At 41.1% G+C, this 27329-nt stretch overlaps 1 protein-coding gene across 1 annotated transcript in view; it reads left to right on the forward strand.

The window, feature by feature from the left end:
* ppm1lb (protein phosphatase, Mg2+/Mn2+ dependent, 1Lb) overlaps positions 1-27329 on the forward strand; it is a 46179-nt gene that overhangs the window by 5099 nt on the left and 13751 nt on the right. Inside the window, exon 2 of the mRNA XM_042413408.1 lies at positions 26422-26638. Coding sequence (XP_042269342.1) covers positions 26422-26638 — 217 coding nt within the window. The remainder of the gene's footprint in view (positions 1-26421; positions 26639-27329) is intronic.

Genomic DNA, 27329 nt, shown 5'->3' on the forward strand with positions numbered 1-27329 from the left:
GGTGTGAGTCCAGCAGGTTGGAGGAGAGGAGGTTAAGGAAGTAAAACTGAATCTCTCGTTGAGTGTGACCCTGTCACTATTCCACCACCTCACTGGAACCAATCCGTTTACTAGCAGATGAATCGCCAGTCAGTTCTTGATACCATCTGGAAATCTAGTTTTCTCATTTTCTATCTCGCTGCAGCACACAAACACACACACACACACACACACACACACACACACACACACACACACACACCAGCCCAAATTCAATTTTCAAAGTGTTTAAAATCAGTGTCTAATGTGAACATATCCATCGGCGCCCTCAGTCATATTAGATGTCAGTGAGAGGATTTATCTGTTAAATAGAGATTGAGTTTTAGCTGACACATAGGAATAACCTGCATGAAAGTGATAACCCTGGGCTTTCCATCCATATAACGGCAACATGAGCCATTTGTTCCTCACTGACATGTAGAGAGTCAGCCATGTTCTGTCCCTCCCTGCCTCACAGGCTTCAGGCGCTGCAAAATTACCTTAACTGAGTACATAGAAGACATTCACTATAAGCCTGTTTGACTTGAGTGTAGGGCTGCTTTTCTTTCTCTGTCTGTTTTGCCGTCCTTTAAAACTTTTGTTCTGTCGATTTCTTTTTCTATCAGAGCTCCCTCTTTTATGTAGTTTCAATCAGTGGTGTTTGTTTGTGAGTGGGTTGTGATAGATGTGTCTAACTGTGATGGAGGTGACAGGAGAGCACAGTGTAAAGACGTGGGGGGGGGGGGGGGGGGTAAACATGCTGAAACCACAGGGACAATGACCATTTTTAGAAGGATTCTCTCTGATATTATTCAGCCTGTCCTTAGTTCAACTTTACTTCATATTCAGGCTGAATGGCAATTTCATTTTCAGCTTCATTATTCATTTTTTGAATTGCAAAGTAGGCAAGACTTTTGAGAGCGAGTGAAGCAGTCGTGCGGCATAGTTCACCTTCTTTGCAACTTTACAATGAAGGATGTTTTATAGTCAGAAATACTGCTGTATAGTTTTAGGTAATTAATGCGTTTATATTCATGTTTGTGTTTGACTCCGGCGGGGGCATGTAGTTAAGATACTAAGCAGTTTGAATTCCTCCTGAGCTCGCTCTCACTTGGGGGATGAAAGAAAGAGCCAGCATGTGACTAATTGCACTGTTGGTATTACAGGATTAGAGAGAGAGCAAACGAAGAGAGGGAGTCGTGTGAAAACCAAGGACAGCAATGTGGGCCTGAGTGCATGAATATGTATATATATGTGTGTGTGTGTGTGTTTGTGCGTGTTGAGAGCTTAACCAAGAAGACACACTGCTTCTCCTTCATGGAAGTTGAAGATTCAGAGATGAGAGGGGCAGTTTGGTGTTATCTGGTCTTCCAGGGAAAGACGACATCAGGGCGAGAGACTGAAATGCCAGAGGCCTATCAGAACCAAACACCTGCCTCACACCATTTTACATCACATCTTCAATCAGCGCCCACAGCAAGTTTGTGCACCGTGCATTCTCACTGCATTTTGGAATAAATTAGATCAACTAAATTAAGACTGAGAATATAAAAAAACTGTTAAAGCAGCTATGGTGACTGTTTTTATATTAAATTGGATTGTGTGACTACTTTTGTGACATGGCCTATGTTCCCTACATCTTTTGGATTTCTGCAATTTTACTGTTTTGGTTCACTCTCATCGGTCTCACCAGCATTGTAAAGCACTAAAGCCGTACTGTGCACCACCTAACCAGCACCAAATGGCAGACCCACACAGTTGGCAGCCAGGTGTAAGGAAACATGACTTCAAATGAACACTTATGTTGCACCATATCTGCTGGATGTGTAAGTTTCCAAGTTCCCCAATAACAAGTTCCTCATATTACCATAAAAGGTGATAATGTCAGTGCGTGTTTACAGCTTGTTACTGTTGCCTCCAAATGGCAAAAAAATCAGTTATTGCATGTTTGCTTTGTCTAACCTCTGCAGACACCTACCAGCTCATTACTTTCTCTAAACTATGACTATGGTGGTGCAGTTAATAGGGTATCAATTTACCACCAAGCTCAGGCTAAAGCATCAGCAGCAGGGCTTGCAAAAAACATCAAGCATCAGCCACACACTAAAATGTCTTTAAGTAGGACTAAATTCTTGGCAACTCCAGCAGTTCTCTTTGCTCTTTGACAGGATAGGGCAAAAAAAGAGGAATTCATCTAACGGGGATCAGTAAAATTGCTTGTTACTGCTGCTATCCTCCCGTACGCACTTCACTGTCGCTCACGGTGAAAGCTGATGCTCAACATTTCAGCCCTTCCTTGATGTCAAGTGAAGTGGAAAGTGGAGCGTACACAGGAGGTCATGTTCTCCTGGAAAATACTTGTGCAGCAGAGAAGAGACCGGAGAGAGCTGAAAGGCTCTGCCGAAAAGTCTTCTGACCTCTCAGTAATTTGTCCCCGGTGGTGAGGTTTGTTTTCCTGTATAGCGGGAGGACTGTCAGGCAGTGAGTGAGGAGTGGAGTCACGTTGTGAAAAAAGCAAATAAATGGATCAAGGGGCTGTTGCCTGTCAAGCAACCTAAATGTTTAGCCCTGGAGAAAACATCTGTAATCTCTTTCTTTTCCATAAAAATAAACGTGAGGCTCATATAAAAATCCTCTTAACTGTATTAATATTTTTACCTCTGTGTGTGTCTTAGCATATTAAAACCTACTCCTCTCTTTAAAAAAAAAAAAAAAATAGGAGCATTTGGTTGGTTAAAAAGATCATGCACTACTTCTGGTGTTATAGGTGTTTAAGTGTGTGTCCGTGTGACAGGATTGTATATGTGCGTGTTTGCCAACAGCATGTAGCGCCAGATAAGCGCCTTCTTCAGCCTCACTGTGTCGTCCTTCCCTGCTGGCATCCACTGCTCAATAATTTAACACCCGCTCTGTCAAACACTTCGGCTAAAACTCCCTGACTAAATATACACCCACCTCCCAAGCAGAAGGAAACCACAAGGTCATTGTTCGCACACGCATCACATATCATGGCGTATGTGGAGTTTTGGGGAGGAGGTCTTGTCTGTAAAGGTGTTTGTGAAGTCGGAGCTTCAGGGTGTTTAGCTTCTCTTTGTCCTCCTGCACTTCACCCGCTCCTCTCCCAGCGGGGCTAGTTTGAGCTGACACAGTGTTGAAGAGTGGGTTTGGTAATGGAGCTGTTGTGTTTGGTTGCTAAACCCCCCCCCTCCCCCCTCCTCTTGTCACCCCCATCACCCTGTTTTCTCTTTTCACCTATTTTCCCATCTCCCCTTTTCTCCTCTCTCTTGGGGGGTTGGCAGTGAATGAATGGGCCACAAAAAAAAAACTCCATCTCCAAGGCCATGTCAACCTGCTGTCCCCCCATTATAGCATCCCCCCTAATGCCTCTGTGTGCACACACTGGCCTCGGCTGATTGCCACACTCAAACACTCGATGTGGCACGCTAATATACCACGCCATGTGATGTGTGCCCTATTTTAAATGCCTAACATGCCAATTGTATTAGAAGTGTAGGTTTAAAATCCAATCCTAGACATTGTAAAGCTGCATGTCTGGCTTCAAATGCATAATACTTTCCTACAGCAGTTCTACTGTATATCTGTCCGTACAAAGCATTGCTATTAGATTATATAGTCTTAAGTGTTTGTTTTTTTTGGTCTGTAGCTGATAAGCAGTCTCTAAATCTAATCACATGGCTGGAATTGACTGTGCTGCTTGGTCTAATCTACACTTTGTTTTGAAAGGCAGACATTCCTCATGTAGAAGGCAGTTACATAAAAAGCTGAAATAGAAGAATGTTTGTGCATGCTTTTTTCCTTTTTAGTATCGTCTACAGTTTGAACCCGACTACAGGAGCCTAACGCGAGTGCGAGCTCCACAATTGTTTGTTTGTGTGTGTGTGTGTGTGTGTGTGTGTGATTGAGAAAATAGATGAGTCAGTTGGAGTTTGCCTGTTTGCTGTCTTGGCAGTGGAGGCCAGCGGGAGAAGAATGTTGGCTGAGAGAAGGTAGCAAGTCGCAGCTGTTCAGAGTTAGTGACATTGGTGTGATTGTGTGTGCAAGGAGACTGGGCCATTATTTTTTTAAGGCTCACAGTTGTGGCTCTTCCTCTCTTCACACTGGCCAGATGGGCCTGTGGGTAAGGCAGGTGCACCCTGGTAAATGAAAACAGGCTTCCTGGTTGTGTTTGTCTCTGCACATAAGTCTGCCACTGTCTCTTATCAGTATGTATGCTCACAAGTTAAACATGCGGCATCAGATCATTCTAAATATCTAAGGCTTTTTAAATGAAGAATTAAACATTTCATGCTTTGTTTTTCAATTGTAGAATCTGTTTTCTATTCTTACTTACTTTTGAATGTATGATTGAGCCCTCCACATGTTTGTATGTACGTTTAAAGTTTGCATGCTGGAGCCGGTCTGCAGCACACATGTGCTGCACAGCCTTCCAGACATCGATCCATCCAGACAAGAGGAATGCAGCTGATATGAATGTTTGATATTTGCACATGGTTTCTATTCACTGGATTAACTGTGAGCCACAAACCTTCAAATAACACACCGCGGTGAACCAACCGTGAGCCAGGTTGTCTTTAATTTACACTGTAACGAATGCTCATGGGATAAAGGATCGGACTCCACAGCATGTCATTAATTTGTGCTTGTGATTAAAGTTGGGAGGAAGTGGGATCTTATGTGCACGCAAATGTGTGTGTGTGTGTGTGTGTGTGTGTGTGTTTTGCATTTATTCTTAGTCAGAGTACATGTGATTATTTGTATACCAGGGTTTTGCTGGATCTCTGTCATGTAATTATGGCCCTATGAGATTTATGACCCTAAGAGTTTTTTTTTTTCACCCTCTTGTTGTTTTCCTCTGTGGCTCCTTCTTTTTTTCAGGGCATTTATTGAAAAGGGTGGTGCAGGGGGCGATTCTAACGCTTGAGAGGCTTTCTGGTGAACCATCTGCAGTGTAAGGCTTAGAAAAAGCTGTGAGTCTTAAGGAGAAAACACATGAGGTTGGAGGGTAAAGAAAGACAAAACCAGGAAGAAGGGGAAGAAGCAGATTGAGAGTTATTTGTAAACAGATTGAAGTCAAAGTTTCCATGTTCATCAGAGTAACTGCAATAAATAGATTTAATCCTCCAATGGGATTGAAAGTTGATTCCAATCTGGGTCTGTCTGACCTTTTGTTTGTAATCCTGAACCATGTCAACAGTGGCTGAAGGCCATAACAAGCAAGCTGAGTGTAAACCCTGCACTTAGCCACGTCCCAGTCAGAGCTAGGCTATCCGCTGGCTGCCAGAGGTCTCTAGAGGTGCTGTTGGCCTCATTCAGAAAATCAGAAACGGGTTGTTCACATGTTCTGACCCCAGTGACATAACTGCTCTCTCACACATCTTCCTCCTTATATATGAGCTAGGTTTCTACGTTTACTGATATGAAACATTTTAGCACAGTTGCGAACATGTTTAAACCCAGAGCCAGACACTCTATTCACAAGAAAATATCAACATTTTGGCCACTTTTAAAATAAAAACTACTCTACATTTAAACAGAATAGCATGCAATTTTGTAAAACCAGGTTTTTTTAGTAGAAGAGAGGATATATCCTTTACAATGAAGTCAAGCAGCATTGTCTCTGATACTAGGGCTGCAACTAATGATCATTGGCATTACTGATTAAACTGCCAGTTATTTTCTTGATTATTTGATTTACTGCTTTGGCTATAAAATGTCAGAATAATGGTCCCAAAGCCAGTCAAATTGCTTATTTTCTCTGAACAACTGTGAAAAAAAATCAAAGATATTGAATTTACAGTAATAGAAGACAGAGAAAATCCAGGAACCAGAGAATGTTTGGTGTTCTTGCTTGAAAAATGACAACTAAGAAATTATCAAAATAGTTTATACATGAATCGACTAATCGTTTCACCTCTTGCTACTATATTACGGAAACTATGTATAGTCTTGGCCTTCTAAACCTATATTTATTATTATATTTATTTGCACTTTTCTAAAATTAAATTTGTTCTCCCTAATGAACTAAACTGAGGTGATGTGATAACTTCAAACTGCCACAGACACTGGTGCATTAGCAAACAGGACAACAGATAAATACATCAGATCCAGTATATCGGTAAATGGGTCTCATTTAAAGGAGCTTTGCAGCCCGTGTGTGTGTGTGTGTGTGTGTGCTGCAGGTCACAGGCTGGTGATGGCTCGGAGTGGATGGGAAGTTTAGAGGCAGATAAGCAGGTTTGGTAATTGATTAGTGTGGTGCAGAGGAAGCTTACAGTGATGTGAGCTAATGCTAACAGCTCAAGGCTCTTAGGATCCCTGCTCTTTTCCTGAGAGCGTCGCTAAGCCGAGGCTAAAAGGAGTTGAAGAGACAGCGGGACAGATTAGATTTACACTAATCCCGCTGGGGAGATTGGGACTATACGTTCTCTCCATGGATTGAGTTTCCTCCCCTCCCCCCCATCATCATCCTTCTAACCACTTTATTTCCCCAATTAATTTTTCTTTCCCTTCCTGTCAGGCTTTTCGATATTTTTAGATGTCCCCCTCTCTCTAGTGCATGTTTTTACACATCCAGTACCTGCGTGTGTTTGTTATCCAGAGAAGTCTGCATGCTGCCCTCTTCCTGACTTGATTTAATGAGCTTATCCAGTAGCAGAGCTGGCAGCTATACTTACAGCTGCTTGGAGGAGGAGAGATGCTTTATTGAGGGTGAAGAAGAGGAGAATGATGGTGAGGATGAGAAGCGCCCTCAGTAGGGGCAGGAGAGAGGAGGACAGAGGGGGAGTGATGGGAGAGGAGAGAGATATTGACAAAGCAGTCGGGAAAATGAAATGCTTCGGGCTTAAAGAAGTAAAAGGGAAGATGGTGGAAGAGGGGGCTTAAAGCTGGTGTTTGGAGGTGGAGAAAAAGGCGTGGAGGAGGTTGTTTCTTTCAGAGAAGATAGGGATGAAAACATGGATGTACGGAGAGGCGACTCCTCGCCCGTAGCCTAAAGATTTTCCAGGCCTGCATAATAATTCCAGTTTAGTCAGAAAGCAGCAGAGCAAAGTTGGTGTAGATTTCCGAGGCTTAAAGAGTGCATGTGAAGCAAAGAGTTGACAGATACAGGCTAAACATACTGTAACTGTACTACAAGCTGTGAGTTAGATTGTGTGTGAAGTGCCAGGGGAGGTTTTTTCATCTTTTGATCATAAGTCTGTTAGACTGAAGGCCATGGCACCATGGGGTAGTTCCTTCCCCCGAGAAAGCATGCCATACTTTTCCACCTCTTTCTTCTGTTTTTCATCTTCTCTCTCTCACACTGCTCTGTGTCTCTGTTGACCTTTCCCCACAGTAACTGTCTCTGTTTTCTCTCTCCCCCCCCCCCCCCCCCCCCACCCCCTTCCCCTTCCCAACAGTTCCTACCTCATCATCCTCTCCCCTTAACTTCCTTCCTTTCTTCCTTCCACCTTACCTACTTTATCTCTTCTCTCCTTTCTCTTCTTCTGATCCCCCACCGATCACTTTCGTCCCCAGAAATCAAAATCTGTCATTCACCGTGTCTCCAGGTCGCTATTGTCAAGGGAGTGAAATTGGAGATTCAGTGTGTGTGTGTGTGTGTGTGAAAGAGAAAGAGAGAAATGTGAAGGGCAGAGATTCCACCATCGGATATCATCTGATTGGTCCGTTGAACTACACAGGTTTTTAGAGAGATTTTAGGTTCGTGATGCATTAGAGGCTGCTGTTCCTAAATGTTTTGTAAAATGTTTATAGAAAGCTTTTCCCTTTTTGCCGGAGGTGTCTGGATTTCCATTTATAGTATAAGGAGTCTTTTTTTGGTTTTCCCATTCCTTTTCCTCATGTCTCCTCTGACCTTTTGCTCTATTACCTTTTATATCTTTCTCTCTCTCTACCTTGCTATATCTATTTCCCCCTTCTCCTTTTCTACCTCTGTCTCCCTCCTCTTCCTCCCCCCTCACCCCTACCCTCAGAGTCACCTTATCTCTCTGCAGTCTGTCTGACTTATTTATCACTGCCCTGAAATATTAAAGACTCGGCTGCCTCCAGTCCTGAGGGGAGTCCACAATTTTTACTTACAACGCACACACACACACATGCAAATACATATACACACACACACAACCCGCATCATAATGTCTTCTGAAGATGGTGCACGCTCAGCAGCACTATGCCGTGCTCAAACTACTGGTTGTCTTGTCGTTTTAGAGTCTCCTCCTGGTTCTAACAGACTGACAGACAGCACACATAATCTTGACAAATCCTGCTCCTTCAGGACCCTGCAGATGCATGTATACTGTCGGAAAAACTGATGGCATGCATGCCTGAGCGACTGCCAGTCTGCCGAACACATGCAGGTTACAGGACACCAGTTAATATTAGCTGGTCTTGCAGAACAAGGGAGGACTGACTCATTTGAGTTACTGTCGGTACAGCAGTTCCTCTAACAGTTGATAAGAAAACTCTAGACTGTATTTCAGTGAGTAGAAAAATCAACAACTTTCCAGTACTTTATTCCACAAGACATTTCGGCTTTGATAGCCAATTTCACCTCTCTTAAAGTTTGGGAATTGCAAAAAGACAGACTGACAAAAGCATGGTCAGAATAGGTACGGCAGATGCTTAGATAATCAGACTTTTAGTCCCTAGTAAGAGTCAAGTTTAGTGCTGAAACATTTAATGTACTGGCAGATGTATTTTATTGGCATTGATTGTTAAAGTCATTTATCAAGTGTAAATGCCAACATTTTCTGGTTGCAGCTTCACAAATGTGAGGATTTGTTGCTTTGCTGCTATTTTATATCACTGTGAAGAGAATATCTTTTGGAAAAACAGGACATTTGTAGCCATCACTTTTACGGCTATTCGCTAGACCGGCCCTCCTCCCCCGACTGGTTGTTGCCCGTGTCTTTCAGACTCACCCAAGCTGACATGTCTCTTGAGTAATTTTGTTCTGACTTGACAAAGCTCCTCCAGAGCTAAAGACAGTCGTTGGTACTATCAATGACTAGTAAATTGACTTTGACATTGGTCGATTGCCAGTGGGGTATCTCTGGGGGGGTGTTTTTTGGGGGGGGGGGGGTTGACAATAAGGTGTAGTGGTTGCATGTCTATGCTCAACTTTGAATTTTCTGGCTCCAATTAAGCATGTTGGCGAACTGCAAACTCAACTCCGAGCTTCAAATCATCACTTAAGACACCTATGAGTGACGTCACAGTTAGTTACACTTTCCTCACTTTATGGTACACACTGCATATGGATGCGCATGGTTCTCACACACACACACACACACACACACACAAACACAAACAAACAAACAAACATATAGTCAGAGAAGGACAGAGGCTCATGTTGGCTATTCTTAGCAGGCAGTCCCTTGGGGGTCAGTGGTGTTTAAGGCTAGAAATAGTGAGCAGGTCGAAGTGGAGTGGGTCTGCTCCATGATGCTACTGCACCTGCTGTGGAAACTGGGCTGCCTTGGAGACCCGTGGCCTGACGCCTGCTGGCTCTGCCACTGCGCCTGCAGCCCTCCCTCACCAGGCAGGCATGAAAACAATTGTACAAGCTGTCAAAAGCTTGCAAACCAAAAATGAACAAAAATGATTAAAAGCATTTTTAATCCAAAATTATTCCCTACGTGGGCATGCTTATTCAGCATATAAGCATTGATTCAGTTCATTAGCTGGACCGTACTGAAAGCAGAGCTGTTGGACGCTTTCCACATAAAGCCTATTGAATGTGGCCACAGTGTCGTTTTGAGCTGTAATGGGCAATGTTTGGGATGGAGCCTGTTTTTGGAAATTGGGCACCGGGTTGGTCTTTGGCAACACATCCTGTCCTCGTTATGATGTACGGGAACTTGACTGTGCTATAGATTTGAGCCATCATGGAGCAACAAGTGTCATCATCACCTCATCATCTGTCATTATACTGTTTACCATTTAAATCAATTCGACCAGAGGGAACAAGTCAACTTTAAGGTATAAATTAAGGGACATGAGTTGGCTCTCTGACACAGTGAGGATTTTGTCGTGTTGTTTCCGGATCATAACTGATTTTGGTTTAGTCAGCACCTTGTTTTCTTTTGGAAATTGAAGGACTAGTTTTAGAAGACACAGTGATCCTGGATGAGATTTGTGTTCCTCAGAGACATCCGTTACTCTCAGCCAGCGTCTCTTCTGGCAGAGTGTGGGAAGTGATAGTTTGGTCTTCCACAAGCCTGTCACACAGACTGATGTGATGCAGGATTCACCTCTATCTCTGTCCTTGTCTTCAGCATGACTCACATGCTGAAAGTAGCTACTTCTATTTAGTTTTACTCTTACTCATATCTCCCAGTCCTATACTTCTGTATTGCTCCCATTTTCATTGCTCATGGCTTCATCATGCAAAGCCTTGTCCTCATACGCACTTTACATTTCTCCTCGTATCCAGAGTCCATTTAATCTAATCAATGTTCTGATTGATAGAGGTCTGTACTTTCCACAAAACAGAAGTACTCACACACAAAGCATGCACACAAAAGCCTTTATATTCATCAGCAAGCTTTATGAGAGCAGCAGCGGATGGAGTAGATGAGTATTGATTTTTTTTTATGAATGTCTGTATGTTTATCAGCTAGTGCAATTTGGTTTTGTGCTATGACACACACACAAACAGGCATTTTATTGATCGCTGTGTTTTTTTTTCCTTCTCTCTGATGAATGGGAGCGCAGAGTGGGGGAGATGCCAGCAAGCCAGTGTTTGGACCACTGAAGAAAAGTCATATTTTGAGCATTGCATATCACTCAGCAATCAAGAGCATAGAGGTTAGGATTGGTGTTGGATTTTTTTTGTGTGTTTGTGTGTGTGCGTATACCTGCACACATCCATGAATGCCTTCGGTGAGGTAATTGTATTTGTGGATTTCTTCGGTGGTGCTTTTTTAAACTGTCACTAATCAGACCGAGAGAGAGAGAGAGAGAGAAAGGAAGCAGGCAGTTTATAATTAACGTGATAAATGCAGCATCTGTCTCCAGAGTGACAGCAAGAGAAAGGGGGAGAGGTAAAAGAAAGGGGAGGAGGATACAGATGGAAGGCCTGGAATAAGCAAGCGGTTTGGGAGGGGGGGCGGGGGGTTGTGAGGAGTCAAAGAAGGTATAGTTGTGTAGTTACATAAAGTTGCGAGAGGGGAGGGAGTAATCCAGATGACACCAGCAGAGTGCAGCGTTATTAAAATGAAAAGCTATCACTTTATTCACACGTGAATCTCCTGCAAAACACATCAGCAGAAATCCAGGCGCCGCTCTGTTCCTTATTTATGGGTGCCCCAATTATAGGCCTGCCGCCTGCTGCTGCTCAACACGCTGTATGTGTATGGTAATTAGGTGCATGTGCATGTGAAATATGGAATGGTTACTTTGCACCATATGCCCACTGTTGGCTTATTTTTCATGTGTGCAATGTTGTTTAATTGCCAAGGAAGCCAGCTGTATGGAGATGAGAGCGATCATGAATGGATGGACACAGGAAGGGATGAATGGAGTCCAGGAAGCTGTTGACTCAGGATGGTGGAAGCGACACTTGGCAGAGCGTGCTGCAATGTGCCTTTTGGTGGCAAGAGTCTTTCAGAATGACAACGAATCTGACGACTCAATCATCAGTTGTCTGTATTGATAACAGTGATGTTTATTTGTACTGGACTTGATATTTGACTACAAATGATTTTAAATGCATAACGCAATAGTGGCACACTTTTAGAAATCAAGAGGAATTTAAAGAAAAGTCTTGCCAAGAGAAACATGTTTAGGATTTCTATCTAATCTGATAACATGGGGCAATTTTTAGCTCTTTAATTTGTGTGTTGAGAAGTGTTGAAAACCACTTAGTTTTCTCACTAAATGTGTGTTGAACGTGTTTCCTTCCTCATAAAACATGTGTAAAGCCACTAATTAGAATATTTTAAACTGAGTTTGCTTGCCAGCGGTTTTCTTACTTGCTCATTGCTTCCTTTTTTGCTCATTACTGCCAACAACTGTCAATCAGCAGAATAGCATAAAACCAGCAGCGGAATGAAAATCATGCCACGTCATGCTTCATGTGTGTGCTCATTACAAACAAAACAGGGACCCACTAGTAAAAACACTGCTCTATAGCACCACTAGTGGTCAAAAAGTCCACAGAGTGCCTTTAAACTGGGCGGACACTGTAAAGATTAAGCCTGATTTTAACTCTAATTTGTTGGCAGTGACTAATTTTAGAATCAGCCGGATCGGTTGTCGCTTAAAACTCAGTTTAAGGACGGTCACGACATGATTGATTGCCTAAATGATCAATTACCCACATGACTGCTGTCTTAAGGTCCATTATAAACTGCAGTGAGTTTTCCCTGCTTTTTTTATCAATAGATATTTTTCATTTTATATTAAAAAAAATTATAATATGCTCAACATTATTACTGATGTTTTGTCTTAAACACACAAAAACAGCCGCGCAGAAAGGAAGATATAAATGTGTCTGTTAACACAACATACAAGATATAAAATCATTCGTCAGCCCGGCAGTTGTATCACAATTAAATATTAGATGCCTACTTGGACTGGTACAGGGCGTTCACCTCTGGCAGGAAGAAGTAATAGAGGGGAAAGGAGGGGCTGGAGGAACAGAGAAGCAGTGTGTGTTTACTTCAGCTCCATCCTTCCTTCCTATCTCGCCATTTCCCTCTGGCCCACAGTGAAGGCATTGTCGTGTGATAAAGCACTTTTACAACAGAGGTGGTAATCTGTAAACAGAAAACTTAGTTTGCTTTCCTCCCGAACGTCAGCTTCGGAAATTCTCTTATCTCACATTTGTCCCTTTCATCTCTAAATCTTTGTGTTTGCTGTGTCCTCTGTAGATCTAACGAGGTTTGTACTCTATCTTTATTTATTTCAATTTCATTCTCTTTCCATGCTCACATCGCCTTTCCGCTTTTTGATAAGAACACAGGATGTATCCACCTGAACGGAAGGAGAGTTAGGGCAAGCAGTGAGAGAAATGCAGTTTTAAGTTAAGATCCTGCTGTATGAAGGCCGCATGCATAATCACCCCTTCAATCACAGCTGAATAAAACGAAACGGAAAAGAACAAGGACGAGGTTTCAGTGAGAGTGAGTGATATGATATCGCAGCGTGGATGTGCATTGTGCTTGCAGTGGAGTGGAGAGAAATGCAAATTGATATCTCAGATCAGAGGAGCTGTACACATGTATGGCTGCGACATAAGTGCATGTATATGAGAGGAACCAGACGAAGCACGGGAGCAATGAGCCGTATTCGACACGCCGAAGACGTAGGAGAGAAAGTTGGCGAGCGGAGATGACGAATGCACACTGACAGAGGTCTTGGATTGTCTCTCCACCACCAGCATCTTAATAGCTTCCTACCAGCAAAAAAGGGTGAGGCAGATTCATACTCCCACTCTAATGAAGTTGACAACGTCAGCCTCCAACTAAAAGTCCAATAATGGATAGACTTTGTGGAGCAATGTACCTTCAGCTGTGGTCTTTTTAAATTATTTACTAAGTCCTTAATGCACTTTTCCTTAAACCAGATGAGATTCTAGCTAATGTCTTTAATGGCTTAAGAAGGGCATCTGAGGTCTGACTGATCTGATACTCCATGTGCATTGTGTGTGTGTGTGAATGTGTGTGCGTGTGTACACATTTGCAGTTTTCAGCCTCTTCAGTGAAGCTACTCAAACGTAAAAAGGCTCTCAGACAGATGTCATTAATCTACCAGGAGATCCGCTGTACCAATTAATCAACCAGGAAATGATTGATAAGGGGCTTCAATCACAGCAGGAGAGAGACCGAGATGCACCTCTTGTCAGCGTGTATGTGTGTGTGTGTGTAGGGTGTGATAGACAGACACTGACACAGTTCATTAGCTTATGATGAAAGACCCTGCTGTGGCAGCTCTCAACACTTCAGTGTTCACATACTGTATGTGTATGTGGAAGGTTAGCATTGTTTAGGAATACATAAATCATCAGCGCAGTGTGAGTAAGGTGTGTGTGCGTGTGCGAGTACATGGGCGTGTGTCTGTGTGTGTGTGTGTGTGTGTGTGTGTGTGTGTTCATGCTTGCGAAAAGAGAGGGGGTTGGTGTAGCTTGCCACCCTGACTAGTGTATGAATATTCATGCAATTGATATATCAGTGTCTGACAGAGAATGCAAGCTCCAGATCGCAGGAATACAAATAAGAACACTTGCCAAGTGTGTGTGTGATCTGTGTGTGGGCGCAGAGGGAGATTATAGGCCCCGGAGCGCATGAGCAATTGGGAGGGTGTAAGATTGAGATGTGTGTGTGTGTGTGTATGTGTGTGTGTGTGTCAGAGAGAGAAAGAGAGGCGTAGCTGACATTTACTTAGCTCCTCTCCTCTAGGCTTTTTGTGCCCCACATTCAAAAGAGGGAAAGGAACACTCGCTCTTGTTTTTGGAAACTTTTGCCTGCTGTCTTCACAACTCTGCCTCCTTCACTATGTTACATCCTGCTGTTTGTTCAGAGCACATGGATAAAATAAGCTCAATGTGTGATATTGCAGTAAAATAGGAACCCAAAGAATGTGAAACACTACTAGATCTTGAAAAAGTATCATCAATAAAAAACATGTGATTTAAATCTCTAGTTCCTGTTTATTACATTAAATCAGATTAGACTGTGTTTTAGTTAGGGCTAGGTATCAATACCAGCGACAATACGATGCTTTATCAATATTTTTCTCAACAAAGAATAAACATCTTTTTCTTCAAAACCTTTTTTTTTATTTCACAGAAGTTGCCAAACTTCTCTAGCCTTCTGAATCTCTCACAACTTCTCCAGATTGTTCAATGATACAAATGAAATAATTGAACATGGCTTCATTTGTGAAATAACAAAAGTGTTTTAAGAATTTGTCAAAGTAAGGTATCGATAAAATGAATTAAGCAAAACAAAATGGCGATTGAGTCTGATTTTCTGGCTAAAACTTCTCAACAAAAGCAGAAGTTGTTTCATTTTAGTTAAAATGGTCTGGTCAAATTTTGATTTAAATCAGAAACTTTGACCTAAGAAAAGGTAAACAAGTCAATAAATCTGACCAAACATTCAATGCCAGCTTTTGGTACTTAACAGTTTTCAATACATGGAGTAACAAACACATTCCAGCCAGAACAAAAATGATATTGAGGTTCAACATTCAAGTTTACGTGGACCAAAATCTATAAATATTCTAAGATGTCATGCTGTCACAGATTTTTGTAAGATTAATGTATCATTTATTTAAAAAAACAAATTGTGAAACCATATGATTACATGGAGAGTAGAGCTGAAACAATTTATGGATTATGCTATTAGTTGATCAGCAGAAAATAATCGGCAACTGTTAATCAGTTTGACATTTTAAATTGTCGTTTATCAAGCAAAATGCCAAACATTCACTGGTTCCAGCTTCTCAAATGTGAGTATTTGGTACATTTCTTTGTCATATATGACAGTAAACTGAAGATCTTTAACCCTAACCCTTTGGACTGTTTGTCAGACAAAAGAAGCAATTTAAATATATCTTCTAAACTTCTAAATCTATGACAGGATACAACAAGAGTTGTATATTTACAGATAATTTGTTTTTGAAAAGATCTCAGCAAATACAGTTTCAACTGTTTTCTCTGAACACTTATTTAAAATAAGAAAACATAAATGCAGTAACAGCAGAAAAAAGAGACAACTGGAAAAACAAAAAAACAGTGTTTTAACTCTGCATGTAAAGAATATTGCTGCCAATTAGTGTAATATAAATCAACTCCCCCAGGTTGTTTTCCCTTTTCTGCAAAGTAAAAGAGAGAGTGAAGACAAGAAAATGTCAGCAGTGTACTCCACACACACACAGAAATCGTGCACGGGTGTGTGTATATAAATAGAGCAGAGGTAGGTGTTGGGGTCTGAAGGACAAGTGAAATTCTAATAGATGCCAAAGGACAAGCCTACGGAGGCACTGTGCATCTATTTTATTAGTGTCTCAATCTTCTCTTCTCTTCTCTTCTCTTCTCTTCTCTTCTCTTCTCTTCTCTTCTCTTCTCTTCTCTTCTCTTCTCACTATAGATCAGCACTTTCTAATATCCTGATTCAAATGAACATGTGCAGCCCTGAGGAGCCTGTATTGTTATGTACGAACGTGTTTCAGAAACTTTTAATAGTGCTGGCTCTGTCCTTAGCACAAGGACATCTGTAAACTGATGGATATCTGAAAAGTGCTTAGCCAAACCCTCTGGGTCCTGAACAGAAACGGTCATCATTCTATCCTTACATCTGTTCATCTAAGGAAATTGCAAATGTGCAATAATTTAGTCTGCTCCCTGTCGAAATTCTGTATGATAAGCATCAAACTAAACTGAGGTTTTTTGCCAAAGTACAGAATTTGCTGTCCTGTCAATGTGAGTCTATATCCATTATTAAATCGATCGCCACCATTGTACTTTGGTTCAATGTGTTATTACTGTATTACCTTTAAGTGCTGCAGGTAATGATTATTTTCATTATCAAATAATCTGTTGATGATGTTTTTGATAATTATATATAAATTATTTAGTTGATTTGTAATTCATAAAATGGTGAAAAATGTCCATCACAAGTTTCAAGAGAACAAAGCAACGTCTTGAAATTGCTTGTTTTATCCTAACAACAGTCTAAAAGCTAAATATATGCAAAGCAGCAAATCCTCATATTTGAGAAGCTGGAACCATCAGTGTTTGGCTTTTCTGTTTGAGAAATGACTTAACTGATGTTGTTGATTGTCAAAATGGTTGTCAATTAATTTTCTGATAATTAACTACTCGATTAAGCAACTAATTATTCCAACACTAATACCGTGATCGTGACAATTTTTGAGATGTCACAGTAATGCATGATGATTGATCATAATTATCATAATAATCGACTTGCCCACTTCACATCTCAGGAATGGTTAGTCGTCTAAGGCTGCAACTATAAGGATCATTCTCATTAGCAATGTTTTGTGGATTATTTGACTTAAAAATATATATATATAAAAAGGGAGCAATGGCCATCACAATTTCCCATCTGCAAATTGCTTGTTTTGTCCGACCAATACTTAAATCCCAAAAATATTCAGTTCACTATAGTTTAAACAGGGAAAAGCAGCAAATCCTCACAGCTGAGCTGCTGGAACCATGAAATGAAATGAAAAATGACTGAAACTGATTAATTTTCTGCCAACTAATTGATTCATTGACTACTCGTTAAATCTCAACCAATAAACTAATGTCACATCATTTAATTGAAACTACTTCCTGGTGATGTTGTATTAATAAGACAGTCATGACTATCATTCTTGGTGTATAAAGTGTCGGCTCGCACTAAACAATAGATAATGCAGTTTGTCTGTCTAAAAACAGAGTCTTGTCAGTGCGGTGGAAATGTTGACCCTGCAACTTTGTGACATCGCTCCATTTGTTTCTGCAGTGCCCTCCTGCAGTTAATATGATCAGAGTCTGTAGCTTTATAAGACTTGGAAGAGGGGACCCGTGGGAAGTCATCTTTGCTTGGTAATGTAGCAGGAATGTGTAATATTTATTCAGAATTATCATTTATTTTCTTGCAGCTGGAGTAAAGGCGAGGGATTATGTACTGTTATTGGTAGCTGTTGGTAATAATAGACTTACTGGAAGTGGAAGAAGAGAAAGTATTGTCAGTGCTGAGATGTAAGAGACAGAGCGCCCCAAAATGAGCTGCCCATGGTTTGAGGAAAAAAAAGACACTATGTGATGTTGTCCTCACTCATAATATCTGTCGATATTTTTAATTCTATCAAGATAGATGCAAGTGTGTTTGTGTGTGAATGTGTTTTAATCAATCCCACGCCTCCAAGAAATTTGGAAGCAGATCTGAGTTGGAAGCGATTCTCGTTCTTTCTCCTCTCTCCGTCTTTCTCCCTCTCGTTCCCCCTCATTTTTCTCACCTGAGTGCCCATCTAAAATGGCTATATCACCTCTTCTCTCTTCCTTTCACCTCCTCATTTCATTTTTTTACTTCCATCACTCTCTTTTTCCCTCACTCTGGTGTTTATGGCCCGTGCTGATTTATGCCAGTTGGAGTTATTCTAATTGCCACCCCTGCGCTCAGGCATGTGACGTGTGGAGCACCCAGGCCAAATGTAATAACTGTTTCTGTCTATCTTTTCTGTGATACACACACACACACACATGAATATTGGCACATTCACACACATGTGCACGACGACTAGGCTATGCCTCTGCAATACTGCTGCTTAGCACTCAATATTATTACCCAAGAAATTACAGGGCTGTAGTACTTAATGACTAGCATTACATTTCATGGATGCCACATTTACACTGTGGCAACTCTGTTTGTGTGTGTGTGTTGGAAAGAAGGCAGCAAGATGGAAGTCTGAATGTTATTTATTGCCTTGCTGGAAATGTGTGAGCATCAGCGCCTCTGCACCTTTCCACTTAACATTTCCCATGATCGTTTTTTTTTTCTTTTGCTGTAGAAATGGCAGCAATTTTCTTGCTGTTGTCCGGTGAATATAGAAGGAAAATAATGTTACTCACACATAAAAGCTAAAATCTAACTTTAACCCCAATGTTATCAACCAATTTAAGTTCATCACAGATACATTTTTATCTGTTTAAATGTCAGCTGAGAAAGAAATTGAAGCAAAGAAATGCCAAAGCTATGTTTGAGGTCATTTCGAAACAGTGTTGCCATTACATGTTTGTTCACCAAAAAGCACTGTAGCTCCTGTTTGCAAGACACTGATCCACGTAAGATGGCAGAAAGCATCACAGCCGAGCAGACCGCTGATGGAGGTGGACGGAGTTTGTGGGTCTGTTAAGTGTTGATTTCATGGTAAGGTGCTCTTTTGCTTGTGAGATGTGTTACTTAAAAGATAAGTCATGGCTCTGTCACGTCTTTGCTGCTTAAACTAGCTGCTATACGAGGCTAGCTAGGTAGCACAGCAGTGGAGTGGAGTATTGACTGTAAACTTTTATTAAGCAATAAGGCGAGAGAGATAAGATATGACATGCAACATTGGTGCTCAGTCGAACTAGAAGCAGGGATTTTGCGATTAAACCCCTGTCTTAAAGAGCTAGGCCACCAGCAGTCTCTATTCTGGTCCTAGACTGAAGGAAGGATTTAGGAGAAACTGGTGGCTTCTGTCAAAAGTTTAATAAGCAAAATACACTGTCAAACAACTCCATCAGGGTAGAAGGGTCAAGTAGTCAGGATGAGAATATCAATTTTGTTTTCAAAATTAAGTGAAGAGTAATTTTTTTGGCAATTGAGCATACCATCCACTGATGAAGACTTGCAAGAAGTGATTGAAAGCTCTGGAAAAAGTTAGAAGTGGACCATGAGTTGAGATTAATTTGTTAAAGTTTAAACATCTATTTTTCACTGGAGAAATTAAAGGCACAGAGCCTCTGCTGAACTGCTGAGCTCCTCAATTGATAAATGGAAATTACTGCTACATGCTTACATACAAAATATCTCACTCAGTATGTAGTACATGTCTTAAACATAACTTTTAAAAAACCAAATGTATTTCAATTTATGTTTCAAAAATGCATATCAGCTGATATATTTCTACCTGATTTTTTTTATAATCTCAGATATAGATATCAGTATCATCTGCATATATCCAGTATCGGTCAGACTGTAATATAAGCAGTTCAAATCCCTGCATGTTTCTGCAGTTATATGAATCATGTTCTGGCATCACAGAACACTGGAAATGATGCTGAGCCTCTATTCTATAAACTAAACATCAGTCTATTATTGAGTCAGGAGTCCACGCCATAGACACTGACGGGGAACTGTTACTACGAGGTTAAGCTATAGGAAGCTATGGATCAACCAGACAGCCTCCTTCTAATAGACTGTTTAGGTTTTATATGAGTTTTCACCTCCTCTAATAGACCCGGCTGTCGCAGGAAGGACACATGGTGAGATCTTACTCTAAGCTGTGTGTATTGCGAGCGGAGAGGCAGACTGATTGCTCTGAGCCTGTTCACTGCCTGAATGCGAATCACCTCTGTAATACTTCCCTTCACTTTATGAGTAAAGAGGGACAAGATCTGTCGCTGTTTGTGTGTTTGAGTGCAAGTTTGTACCTGTTGGCGTTCTGCGCGCGCGTGTGTGTGTGTTTGGAGTGGTCGATTTGGAGTCGCAGACGGTCACCTTTGCTGTAAAATCTGTTTTATTGGCAACTGAATGAGCCAACAGGCTGTGGACTGTTGTCCTCGGGGGCAGGTCTTTGTGTGTCACCGCAAGTTTGAGGGGGACTTAGAATGAGATGTCTGCTGAGGTGGGACAGATGTTCAGCCAATGGGAAGCCTTGGCAGCTGTAACCATGGTTACCAGATGTTCTTATCATACCGTTCTTACACCTCTCATTCTTTCACAGTCGGAGAGAAAAGAGCTGGGGCCGACTCTGTTTAGCCAAGAGGCAGTATTTCAAGTCGATCTCTCTCTCTCTCTCTCTCTGTCTCTCTCTCTCTCTGTCTCTCTCTCTCTCTCTCTCTGTCTCTCTCTGTCTCTGTCTCTCTGAAAGCTGAAGGCATTGAAGCGTTTCCTTCCACTTTTAATGGACTTCTATTCAACTATCCACTCCTGATTCACTTTTATAGCTCTGGCTCTGCTTCTGAAATCCTCATTCACTTTACAGAAGTCATTTCTGTCCTCTTGACACTGTCAGCTACACTGCACAGTGTTGGGCATTACGTATACCCTCTGAGGGATGACTGGTATTTGAATATGAATCAGAGTGGTTTATTTTTGAATGTTTCTTAAGCCAATGCACTGATGTGTGTTTATGTATACAGTATGTGTCTTTTCTGTTGGCAGCTACAGGAGATTTAAAGTTCACAGTACCACCGCTGCCCTACACCAGCCTTCCATCCCCGAGCCCATCTGTGCTCAGAATGTTTGTTGTGGTTTTGGGGGAGATTTAATGGCTGGCAGGGCGAAATAGTTTTGAGATGCCTGGGTAAAATCTGTGTGTTTGGACGAAAGGGGGTGTTTTCAAGGCCACACAAACAGTTCCAATCTGGCTCTAGGATCACACTGCACAGGAAGCAAGTTATTGCTTTTTTTTTTTTCTAAAAATAAGTGAAACAGGTTTAGAAATTGGTTGCCAGTATAGCTTCATTTGTTTGGGATATTTTAAAAGATAAGCCAGTATTTTAAAACCAGAAAGAATAAGTGAGACGACCCCAGTATAATTCATACATTCATTAAGATTGACATTTTAATAACATGGCTCAACACAGCAGCTAGTTTGCACCCATAGTCCCAACAAAACTAAAAAGTGACAAAATGGATAAAAAGAATGAAATGTGATTGGTTTATTTCTTTTTTCTAATATATGAAAAATAGCATCTCAGGACTCGATACTAAACAAAAGAACTTTCAATCACATGACGTCAGTCTAATCAGCAGATGACTCAGTTTTACTATCAATAAAAAAACAAAAAAAGAAACAAATTGGTTTTCACTGTTGTTTAACTTGTTTGGGGATTATTCTATAAATCAGTCAATATTTTAAAACCAGGCAGAATAAGTGAGCTCGCTTCACCGCTATCAATAAAATATAAGCTCCACAGAAAACTAATAAGTGAACCTTGAGTTATGATTGTTTATTTGATTTGAAACAACTATTTCCAAAGTTATAATTTCAGCAGCATAAAAAGATTTAAAGCTTACAAATGATATTTGACAAAACATTCTCACCACGATCATATCACTCAGCAGATGGAGCTTGCTCATTTGAAATATCAAAATTTGCATTTTTCTGAGTACTTTAAGTGCTTCTGCTTCCAATTTCAAGAATAAATTTGCGGTCTGAGCCTCACAAACGACGGTATGTATGTGCTCATGTGTTCACGTGTACTTAACCCCAGTGTTGTTTGCCCGCTTTCACATTCCACTAAGTACAAAAGAGAGGGCTTCTATTTATTATACAGTGACAACATCGTAATTTTCCAGCACACACACACACAAACACACACAGCCCCACTAATAACCTTTGCTTGGCATAGCCCTGACACATACAAAGCTCAGGTGTGAGATAATGAAATTAGCGCCCCATGCTCATGCTCTCATTGGCCCTGTGGACAGACTAATCCCTGCAATGTCATCCTGAGGAGAAACATGCTACACCTCCACAACAGACATGATAGTTAAATAGACTTTTTCCTCTTTAATTATTCTCATAATCTATTTGTTTTTATTTTTCCTGTTTAATTTAAGGTACAGGCATATGATGTCCTTCTTACTGCGTGTAGCGTTGAGCACATAATGTTTACACTCAATGCATACTGTACTGGAATTTTAAATGGGCGAATGTTGTCCCCTCAGAGATGAATAATGTTATTGTAATTTAAAACTAGGATTGGAAATCAAAACAACAAAGGGAAATATTTTGAAATGCTCTTCTTCCAGACTCCTTCTCTAGTAGAGTTTATCCACTGCTTTCTCTGTATGTCATTGCTTTGAGGGTTTATCTCTCTTTTTCTATTCTCTTTTAATGACGTGCTTGAGTGATGCTAATGAATGGTTCTTACTCTCTTCTTCAGTGTCTCCCACTCCGTTCTTCTTTTTTCTTCTTCTCTCCATCTGCCTGCTTGATCTGTCAGAGAGACCGCAGAAAGAGATTTTTCTACTTCGGTTATGAGACTCCCTCAGGGTGATTCTAAAGGAAAACTCACATGACTTTTCTCTTTTTCTCTGCCAGACTCGCAATGTGATGGATGGAAGTGTTTAAAAGGCCTGACTATTTCTGTTGGACTGCGCATCAGAGTGGCTCGCAGTTAGGAGTCAGGAGGGAGAGTTAGGGCGACGGGGTAGATGTGTAGGTGGCCCTGTTGAGATAGGAAGGTATGTGTGGGTTTGTGTACTTACTGTATGTGCATACAAGCATTTGTGCTTGCATGTGTGGTGCAAGTTAAGTCTTCTGTGAAGGAGATGCCAATGTGACGCTCTGCACGGCCATGACTGATTGCACTCTGAGCCAGCTTTCCTGTTTTGGGACTTGGAGTCACAAGAATGATTGTTTGCACTGCAAAAAATACATTTTTAGCTATGAATGCTGACTTTATTGTGTGATAAATCAATATGTTGTTCCAGAGAAAACTGACAATTTTGATAATCATTTAAGAGTCATTAATCATGATAAAATACCAAAATTTAACTAGCTCCAAACATTTTTTTATATAAATTTAGATTTGCTGTATCTAGGGTTGCAACTAACAATTATTTTCATTGTGAGTTAATATTCAAATAAAGTTTTGTTCAATAAAACATTAAAAACTGTGAAAAATGCCCATCACAATTTACCAGAGCCTGATGTTATGTCATCAAATGTCTTATTTTGTCCGACCAACAGTCCAAAACTCAAAGATATTCAGTTCACTATCGTATGTGATGAGGAAAAGCTGCAAATTCTCAGTTTTTGGTTACTGAAGCTATTAAATATTTGGCATTTTTGCTATAAAAATATTACATGTCTGGATTTTGGAATGTTTATCACAGACTTAAGCTTGGACTCTAGATATTATTCACTCTTTTCTTAGATTTTATAAACTAAATAACCGATTGATTATTCTAAAAAAATAATCAACAGACTAATAAATAATGAAAATAGCTGTTAGTTACAGCCCTATTAATTATAATCAACAACTTAAAGCTGAACTAATGAATATTTTTATGATAAAAATGGATCAAATAACTGTGTAATGTGAAAGGGGTCGCTCGACGTGACAAACCCTCAGAGAATCCTAACCTGACTTTTCAGCTCTCCGGAGCGTTTTAGCTTCTTTCAGCTCATTGTTTTTGTTTTTTACAGCTTAAATCTTTACTGCTCTGGTTCAGTCTCACAGCCCTAATAGTGTTTTTCTAGGCTGCAGCAGGCACCTGTTTTCAGCGAAAAAGCCCTGCACCAAAACTTAATCCTGCCTTTTCTCTCTCAAACATGCCTTTTATACTATTTGTTCATTCAAATCTCTCTCTATTTTTCCTCCATGACCATATATACTCATCATCTTCATCACTCCCCCCCCCTCCCCCCCGCTTTCTGTTTCCGCACGTTGAAGCACATTTTCTTTGTCAACTGCTGCTATGCAGTATAGAATTTCAGCTCCTGACCCCTGCTGCTCTGAACCCTCTATGTCTCTCTCAGCAAGAATAACTCTCCCTTTAAGGACCAGCTCGTCCTTCAGCTTCTTCTCACATTCCTCTGTTATGTTCTTATGTCAACTGCTAATCTCATCCTCCGTTTTGATCACTGCTGTATCACTGTCCTTGATCCTTGCCATCTTGTCTTCATCCCTCTATCCCTCAGTCTTTATCCCCGTCCATCCCTTCCTCATCCGCCCTTTCCCTCCTTTCATCCTATAAACCAGTGCAGATGCTACAGCCAGGTGTCTGAAGTGTTGATCTGGTTCTCTAGCAGGTTAGATGGTCAGATAATTAGGATTTACCCACTTCCCACTCTGTCAAGGCTGTCTGCTGTTCCCAGGCTTATCTTGGACTATAATTGTGTACAGTTAGACACACATGCAGTCACATTATCTCCAAAACTGGTTGGTATATTGCTAGGCCAGGGGAAAAACGGGTTTGTGACCTTGGGGCTTTGTTAAGGACTGACAGGCAGACAATTAAAGTGCTCAGTATTTGGCACCAAGGAAGACTAAAGACTTCTATTTATCACCTTTGAACCCAGTTTATGACTTCTGCACTCTGCATGGTAACAGCAGGATGTCTACGGTGATTGTCAAGAGACAGGAGAGTGTAGAAAAGATCCATGGTGATATGTGGACTGAACATCACTATGGAAGCAGAGAGAAGGGACTTTGGGAAACAGATAAATAACATAGAAGGACGGTCTCGCGAAAGAAAAACATTGGAAGTGTTTGGGTGTCAGCGGAGAAGATATGGGAAGAGTGACAGAGCCTGCAGCGGAAAGCTGCAACAACACTGACTAGAGATATAACCGGAGAGGAGTAGATGAGTTGTTTTCATGTGTGCAGAGAAGAAGAAGAGGAGGCAGGGTTATCTGAGTCCTTGAAAGCAATTTCCCAGAGCAGAATGAGATATAGACGGAGAGAGAAAGAGAGGGAGGTATAGATAGGAGAGGGAGCTAAACGGGGACAGCGTATGAGCACTTGAGACATGGGGTTCATCTATATCTCTCTGTCATATGACCTCAAATCATTATATTTAGCGCCAGGAAATATCAAACTATTTTTTCTCTTGCAGCCTTCACTGGCTCATTTTGTTTTCTCATTTCACCGCTTTGTACACGTGAAAACATGTATGAAATTTGAGATGAATCTGGGATGCTTCAGATGAGTGGCTTGTCAGCAGTATATTATCCAACATTTTTACTTGGAACTTTCTGAACTTCGTGACCTTGGACTGGCTTGCCCTCGCTGTTTGGCACCGAGTCAGGGGAGGGGGATGGAGGAAGGGAGGCATTATTTGCTCTGAAGCAGCAGTAGGAATGTGTGAAAAAAAAGGTTTAGTTGGTGTTATCCTCAAAGTAAAATGGATAGAGGTGAGGATACAGTTTCTCTGGCTCAGCTCTATCCCACAGCGGGGTGTGAGTGTGTTTGATTGGCAATGCACTTTTCCTTTCTTTATCTCTGTTTATCCGTGATTTATCTGGTTCAAGGCAGAAAGGACAAGCAGGCTACCACCACTGTTGCCCACTATATACCACTTGACAAATACACTGCATGTATGTGTGTGTATAGATATAGAAAACATCACAGTTTGGGCACTACGTTCGACTATTCTGCACCAACAATACGCTAATATGTTTTTAAGGCCTACCTTCTCAATTGCTCTGATTTTTAAACTTATTTTTAAATTCAGTTTATCAGTCGAGTTCCCTCTTGCTTGGGAGTGCAACTTATCAACCTATTGATATTATCAATTAATCTGAAAATTATTTTCTCAGTTAATCAGTTAGTTTATAAAATGTCAAAAAATAGAGACAAATGCCTGGTAAATGTTCTTGTATCCCAAGGTGACATCAGCCTAAAGACCTTCTGTTTATAATGATATGAAACTGAGAAATTCAGGAAATCCTCACAAATGAGGAGCTGAAACCAGTAAGTGGTTGGTATTTTTGGTTAAAAATTACCGATTGTTTCAGTTCTACTTCTGTCAGGTTTTCATTACTTCTCTGCTTGAACACAAAGTATGTAAAATGTAAAAGAGAGACATGCTCATAAACATGTCGATCAGAATATATTTACGCCTCTGATAGTGTTTTTGACCAAAATCATTTTTGTCTGCAACCCATCTAATTTTTTTTCCTCCATCTCCCTCTGCTCTCCATTATCAGGCTGCTGCTGACTTTGCAAAGGCGCACCTGCCCGAGGCTCTCCGCCAGCAGCTACTGACCTACGAACGGGAGAGAGAGCGAGACAGAGAAAAGGACAAGGAGAAGGATGAGAAAAAGGAGAGGGGTGGCCAGTCCTATCCCTCCATCCTGGAGCAGCAGATTCTGACTTTGGACAGAGAAATGCTGGACAAGCTCTCTGCCACTTATAATGAAGCAGGTGTGTATGTGTGTGAGTGTGTGTGTGTGTGTGTGCGCTATACACCATAATAGCCTGGAAAAATACCCCCAAAACTCTAAAAACATGTACACATAACTTTATACATAATATATTCACATGTATCCTTGCACATGTTTGCATGCGCTTGAATTTGTCACAGTTAGGGAGGACTTTTTTTGCAGTGGGTTAGACGATATATATTCCTCACTTGCTCATTAAATGGTCTAAATGTGGGACTACAATATATCAGAGTGAATGTGTGACCACAAAACAAGAAGACAGAGGCCACATACTGATGGCTGTTTGCCCACGAGTGTTGCTCATTACTGGACACACAAAAAAAGAAAGTACCAGTTATTCCTCCAGTGATGTTTTTAAATGTCCCCTATAATGCTGCACGCAAACTATTATTTTCCACTCCTCTGTTTCACTTGACTGTTGTTGAATAGTGACTGTCAGCAGCCCCGGTCCTTGCTTATTCAGCTGTTTAAATACAAGCTGATCTTCACAAGGCTTGTAGTAATTATCTCTGGAGGGAGGCTGGGGAGGGAGGGGTGACGCAAGAGAGAGGGAGTGATGGATGCAGAGAGGTAGGAGAAGGGTCAGAGGAAGGGATGTATGTGTGGAAGGAGGACATTTTGCTAGTAAGAGCTATACAGCAGAAGGGGACGAGAGACCTGTACGGCAGGCA

Source organism: Thunnus maccoyii, chromosome 6 (assembly GCF_910596095.1).
Source record: "Thunnus maccoyii chromosome 6, fThuMac1.1, whole genome shotgun sequence".
NCBI classification, from domain to species: domain Eukaryota; kingdom Metazoa; phylum Chordata; class Actinopteri; order Scombriformes; family Scombridae; genus Thunnus; species Thunnus maccoyii.